General features: G+C 41.2%; 1 protein-coding gene across 1 annotated transcript in view; it reads left to right on the top strand.

Moving 5' to 3' along the window:
* Window positions 1-7,500, top strand: part of lmbr1 (limb development membrane protein 1) — a 30,112-nt gene that overhangs the window by 17,477 nt on the left and 5,135 nt on the right. Inside the window, exon 12 of the mRNA XM_053496831.1 lies at window positions 366-443. Coding sequence (XP_053352806.1) covers window positions 366-443 — 78 coding nt within the window. The remainder of the gene's footprint in view (window positions 1-365; window positions 444-7,500) is intronic.

Below are 7,500 nucleotides of genomic sequence, written 5' to 3'. Positions count from 1 at the left end.
CATTTATATAACCTACACACACACATCTATACAACACACATTTATATAATCTACACAACACACACATCTATACAACACGCACTGCAATGCATACACAGCACACACACACTTATTCCATACACACTTTGACGCACAAAAAACATCTGACTTAGTTTGTGTTAAATAATAAAAAATATATATATTTTCAAAGTGTGTGTGTTGTGTAGGTTTCGCTTAACGTTATGTTGGGTGTAAACGTATTTTTTTATGTACGTGTATTATCTTTAGTTGTTGTGTGTGTGTGTGTGTGTGTGTGTGTGTGTGTGTGTGTGTTTGTTCTCGGTTGTTTTTTGCTTTGTGCATTAATATAAGATGATGATCTGCAGGCGATCTCTGTGCTTTTGGTGGCACTGAACATTTTGTATCTGCTGTTGGATGAAACTGCGCTACCTAAAGGATCAGCGGTAAGAACACACACACACACACACACACACACACAGACGTGAATAGAATTCCAGATATGCTCAGGTGTGATCGCGAGTCGAGGGGGGGATCAGATGAGTATCTGGCGGCTCAAGCGTTTGATTTGGTGCAGCATTCAGAGTCGCTCGGACGTGATGAGGTGGCGCGCGTACGCACATTTGCACACACACACACACACACACACACACACACACACACCCCTCACCTGCTGCATGTATTGTGAGCTCATTTATAATGGAACCCGTTCACACACTGCGCTCGTCTTCATCCCACTGAACTTTATATTAAAGGTCACTGATTGGCCCTGAGACCTGACGCGACAGCCAATCAGAATCCAGCTTAGATGCGCCTCAGAGTTGAATGTTAGACATGTTTTCACAGGTAGATACCAAACTCTGGTGATGTCAAACTATCCAGTGCTTCTCACTGATGTGTGTGTGTGTGTGTGTGTGTGTTTTCCCCACCCTGCAAAGGCAACGGTATGGGTTGTGTTTTGCTCGCTGCATGTTTGCGCTGCAGAGTTTTAACGGTTTGATTAGCACTGAGATCTCTGTCCTGGCACGAAGAGCCGCACCGTGTTGAAATTGGAACCGGCTTTGTGTGTTTGACGAGCTGGATTCACGCCACACACACCACTCCACATCACATCACACGCTGCCGCCCTGCTCTGTCGACTCATAAAGACTTTACAGGTACTCCAATAAACCAGTTGCTTTACATAAAACCCTCACCTCTGATTGGCTAACAGAGGTCCGTCGTTACCCAATAAGGCGCCCTGCAGTAAGAGTGTTGAGCTTGGTTCGGAGTTTAATTTCTACACCTCCCAGGGTCACGTTAACGCGATACGTTCTAGTACAGAATCGTTTCTATAGTAACTCATGATGGAGGAAAATTGCGAGGTTGAATGAAGTATGAAGAAAAAAATGAAGAAAAGAATGAAAAAAAATGTCAGACAACTTTTGTGACATTTATGAAGTGAGTCTCATGTTCGCACTTCTGGGTCTTAGTGTGAAACGTGTTAACAAATTTAAAAACCAACAAACAAAAGCAGAAGTGAATTCAAGAAAGCACATCAGCAAAAGTAAAACCAAAAGCACGCTCAGACATGCCAAAGTAAAATTCAAGTAAATTCACATTAACAAGAGCAAAATTGAATCTAAAAACACAAAAGTAAAAGTGAAAACTAAATTAGTTTTCAAAAGATTAAAGAAAATTTGAATTTGAAAAGAAACAGCAAAAGCAAGGAAAAAAAATCTAATAAAAAAAAACAGTAAAAGGGGAAAAAGTGAATCAAAAAACACAAAAGCGAAAAGTAAAAAACAAAAGCAAATTTAAAAGTGAACACACAAAAATGTTAACACGGAATGCAAAAACAAAACGAAATCAAAATACCCAACATCAAAAGTGTAAACAAAACTAATTTAAACACGGAGATAAAGCAAAAGATAAAAAAATAAGGAATGATAAAACAAAGGTAAATTTTTCAAAACAACAAAACAAAGAAAATGAAAACAAAAGCCAATTTCAGATTATGTTTAAGTGAGTTTAAAAAAACAACAGCAAAAGTGAAAACAATTTTTAAAAAAGGAAAATAAATGCTTAATTTCAAAAAAGCAAATAAAGAATAAAATTTAAACAGTCAAAGCAAAAACAAAAGCAAATTGAGAAACTCAAAAGCAAAAAAAAAAAGAATTTTTCATAGAAATAGAATTCGAAAAATGTGAAAGCCAACAAAGAGAAAATGCAAAAGCAAACTTAGAAACCCGACAGCAAAACAACATGCAGGGAACTGAATGTAGTGTAGGTCCTTGGTGAATGTTGTGTGCTCGTTAGCATCCTGCGTCCGATGAGCATGTGGTGTGCGCTGAGGACCTTTTGACAGAACGTTGTTGTGTTTTGCTGTAGTGTCTTCAGTGTCAGTGTTTTTTTCTACACACACCTTTACATATTTACGCACGCACACCTACGCTACACACACATAGCATACACACAGCACTCAAATTGAACTTTATTTGTCAGATACACAGTCATACACAGTACGAATTGCAGTAAAATGCTTAGACAACTGCTCGTGACCTTAAAATAAAAGACTATGAATAGAAAATAAATATGAAAAAGAAACTAAGGTAAATTTAACTAAGACAGAATAAAATAAAATAAAATAACTGTACAGTACAGTACAAAATATACAATATAAGAAAAATATATGAAATATATATCAAATAAGAAAGCTGTGCAATACAGAGATATTATAGGGAATGAAGTTTTCTTAAATATAAATGGAAATGTCACATATTTAAAGTGTCTTGTGCATCCGAGTAACAGGACGTTCAGGGGGTGTGCAAATATGCTTGAAAGTGACATATTTAAAGTGACTTGTGATAGGGGTAATTGGGTAATTTAAGTAATGTCCACGAATGTGTAGTTGTGCAGTGTAGCGTAAGTAAATGTCCAGAATGTCCACAGTTAGTGCAAAAACCATTATGTGTGTATGTGCAAAATGGATCAGTACTGTGTGGGAAGAAGCTTCTCCTCAGTCTCTCTGTGTTGGTCTTCAGGGAGCGGAATCGCTTTCCTGACCTCGACAGAGAGAACAGTCCATTGCTGGGGTGGCTGAGGTCCTTCACAATCTTCCTGGCCTTGGTCCAGCACCTCTTGGTGTAGATTGAGTGCAGGTCAGTGAGCTTGATGCGGATGATGCGCTCGCCTGATGGCACCACCCTCTGTAGAGCTTGTCTGTTCTGCTTGGTGCTGTTCCCGAACCAGGTTGAGATGTTTCCCGTTAGGATGCTCTCTATGGTGCAGGAGTAAAAGTTCCTGAGCACCTTGGAGGGCAGTCTGAAGTCTCTCAAGCGTCTGAGGTGGTAGAGACGCTGTCGGGCCTTTTTTACCATGATGTTGATGTGACAGGACCATGACAGGTCCTATGTGATGTGAACACCGAGGTATTTGAAGCTCTCCACTCTCTCCACTGGGCTCTCGTTGATGACGGGGGTCTGGTGGTTTCTCTCCTGCTTAGTGCTGAAATCCACTATCAACTCCTTTGTCTTACCTGCGTTTAGATGGAGGTTGTTCCTCTGGCACCAGTTCTCTAGATTCCCAATCTCCTTCAGGTAGGCGACTCATTCTTGTCAGAGATCAGGCCCACCACGACGGTGTCATCAGCAAACTTAATGATGGTGGTGGAGCTGATAGCGGCCACACAGTCATACGTATACAAAGAGTACAGCAGGGGGCTCAGAACACAACCCTGGGGGCTCCAGTGCTGAGAGTGAGTGAGGCTGAGACATGTCCACCCATCCTTACTGCCTGTGGTCTGCCAGTTAAAGAATTAGAAATCCACTGGCACAGAGATAAGTTGAGTCACAGGTGCTCCAGCTTGGTGGTGAGTGTGGAGGGAATTTTGGTATTGGATGCTGAGCTATAGTCGATGAAGCGCATTTTAACATAATTCCCCCTCCTAGTGTCCAGGTGAGTGAGTGATGTGTGGAGGAGGTGAGAAATGGCATCATTTGTTGAACGGTTTGGACGGTAAGCGAACTATAGTGGGTCAAGTGTGTCCGGTAGTGAAGAAATGATGAAGTCTCTGACCGCCGTTCAAAGCACTTCATCACTACTGAGGTGAGGGTTATAGGGCGATAGTCACTGAGAGAAGCAGGATGGGGTTTCTTTGGAACAGGAACAATGATGGACTTTTTGACTCTTTTATAGTCTATTATTGTTCTTAGTCCCTGCCACAGGCTCCTAGAGTAACTCTGATTGGAGCTGTGACTTTAGTTTCCGTCCATAGTGCTGCTTCGCCTCTGTCACTTCCTTCTGTACGTTATATGACGCAGCCTTGTACGGGTCCATGTCCCCCGACGCAAGATGCTAAAAGACGAAAAACAAAGTAAAATAGGTCGGAGCAGTCGTGACGGCAGCCGACCTCACCGGCGCCATCTTGAATTCTGCCACAGCTTTTTCGACTTCCTCGTACACAACACTTAGACAAAAAACACACACTTACCCTGACGCTGCCTATATACATCTACACAACACCGTAATGCTAAGCCTCTGCAATTCTTTTCTTTGTATTAATTAAAAAGACAGACACACACTACTTGTTACTAAGTGCATCATATCTCCAGTACGGTGCGAGTCTGAGGATCATGTGACCTTCACTCCAGACGGCTCAACCGTATCTTTGATGTTAGCGCTAACAGGCTTGGCAGCTAAGAAAGTGAGCTAACGGTGAGTCTGCAAGTCCCGAGGCGACCTGAGAGGAGAGGTGAAGTACGGACACGTTGTGCTTCACGTTAGGGGGGAGGAATAAATACTGAAGGATGTTCTGTTTGAACGGCTTTATGAACAAATCAAACAGATTAACGAAACAAGAGAGGAGAGAAGAGAAACGAGCTTTTTTTCCCCCTAAATCACCGATCGGTGTATAAACAGGTGTTCAAACAAGATGGGGGGAGAAAAATGTTTAAAAAAAAAAAAAAAAAAAAGCGGGGGAAGCTGAATTAGCCAAAACGTACTCAGCAGAATGTTCTGAATAAACGGTGCGGCTCAGACCAGGAAGCGAACAGACGCATTGAAATAACAACCCGTAATCTCTGTAGCCAGATTATTGCTGGAGCGTGAGCCCAGATGTTTAGATGTTCCACTCTTATTTGCAGAACAGATGAACAAACCTGTCCCGTCACGAACCTTGGGCCATGAAGGTGCGCAGAAACACCTGCCACAGCTTTTTCGCCTTCCTCTTCATTCTGTGTTTGACAAAATGTGATGTAATAACAGATGAACATATTGATATGTAAATGGATGGGATGGGGAGATAAATGGATCAGTGGAGGTCAGGGATAAATGAATGCATGGATGGATGGATGGAGTGGTTGATGGTTAAATGAACAGATGAATGAAGAAATTGATGGATGGATTTATGGACCGATGTTTTTATGGATAGATCATTTAATGGATGGATGGTTTGATAATTCACTAGCAGGTTGATAACCCGTGTGGTGCTTGTGTTGATTGATGGAGAGACTGATAAATGTACGGGTGGTTGGATAATTAAATGGATGGATAAAGGTTTGATGGATTGATACATTTTCGAAAGTAGGACTGATAACCCGCGTGGATGAGAGGCTTGATAAATAGATGGATCACAGGATTCATGAAGGGAGGGATGTAGGATTGATATGGGGTAGATAGAAAGATTGATAAATAAAAGGCAGTGAGGATTAATAAACGGACAGAGGGTGGGATTGATAAATGGTTGGATATATAGATTGATGAAGAGATGGACAGCTGGATTGATATTTAAATGCCAGTTAGGACTTTTAAACGGACAGAGGGTAGGATTGATAAATCGAACAGAGGGTAGGATTGATAAACGAACAGAGGGTAGGATTGATAAATCGAACAGAGGGTAGGATTGATAAATCGAACAGAGGGTAGGATTGATAAATCGAACAGAGGGTAGGATTGATAAATGGTTGGATATATAGATTTATGAAGAGATGGACGGTTGGATTGATATTTAAACACCAGTTAGAACTGATAAACGGATAAAGGGTAGGATTGATAAACGGACAGAGGGTAGGATTGATAAACGGACGAAGGGTAAGATTGGTAAATGGTTGGATATATAGATTTATAAAGAGATGGACGGTTGGATTGATATTTAAACGCCAGTTAGAACTGATAAACGGATAAAGGGTAGGATTGATAAACGGACAGAGGGTAGGATTGATAAACGGACGAAGGGTAAGATTGGTAAATGGTTGGATATGTAGATTGATGAATAAATGGACGGTTGGATTAATATTTAAACACCAGTTAGAACTGATAAACGGACAAAGGGTAGGATTGATAAACGGACAAAGGGTAGGATTGATAAACGGACAGAGGGTAGGATTGATAAACGGACAGAGGGTAGGATTGATAAACGGACAGAGGGTAGGATTGATAAACGGACGAAGGGTAAGATTGGTAAATGGTTGGATATATAGATTGATGAATAAATGGACGGTTGGATTGATATTTAAACGCCAGTTAGAACTGCTAAACGGACAGAGGGTAGGATTGATAAATCGAACAGAGGGTAGGATTGATAAATCGAACAGAGGGTAGGATTGATAAATCGAACAGAGGGTAGGATTAATAAACGAACAGAGGGTAGGATTGATAAATGGTTGGATGTATAGATTGATGAAAAAATGGACGGTTGGATTAATATTTAAACGCCAGTTAGGACTGCTAAGGGTAGGACTGATAAACGGATAAAGGGTAGGATTGATAAATAGACGGGTAGGATTGATAAACAAACAAACCCTCTGGGTAGAATTGATAAATGGATGGATGGATTGATATTTAAACGCCAGTTAGAACTGATAAACGGACCAAGGGTAGGATTGATAAATGGATGGATGTATGGAGTGATAAAGAGTTGGATGGTGGTAATTTATAAATGATAAATGGACAGATGGAGGGTAGGATTGAAGGCCGGTTAGAAATGATGAACAGTGATCACCAGTGATCTCCAGATATGATATTCTCACGATACCTAGGTGCCGATTCGATTAAAAGTGCGATTATATCACGATTCTAATTGGATGAAAAAAATCTCGAATGCCTCTCAAGCCTCAAAACTCAACTGGACAGCGGGCGCGCGGGTTAAGCTGCTGTGAGCGCGGCTTTTAACGGGATAAGAGCTGGATAAGAGCGTCTGCCAAATGCCTAAATGTAAATGTTAACGCAAGCACTTCGAGTTCGGAGAAAAAATGCAGATCGGAGACTTTTAACATGCCCAATTGTTTTAACAATTTAAAACCATAAAACTGTTTTTCTTCTGCTTTACTTGGAAGCTTCTGCGCGCGGTGATGTGTTGCCATGACGATACACAGTGATGAGGTCATGTGACCCAGTCGTACTGTTAATGATGTCAATTGTATGTAACATCATACCGCTCAGTGGAAACCACCTGTATGTTTGTGTGTGTGTGTGTGTGTGTGTGTGTTGCACATTCCTTCAGGTGAGACACAGTGTGTGCTTTGA

Source organism: Clarias gariepinus, chromosome 1 (assembly GCF_024256425.1).
Source record: "Clarias gariepinus isolate MV-2021 ecotype Netherlands chromosome 1, CGAR_prim_01v2, whole genome shotgun sequence".
Classification (NCBI taxonomy): domain Eukaryota; kingdom Metazoa; phylum Chordata; class Actinopteri; order Siluriformes; family Clariidae; genus Clarias; species Clarias gariepinus.
The sequence above is the reverse complement of the archived record's forward strand: the minus strand, read 5'-3'. Positions and strand labels throughout refer to the sequence as shown.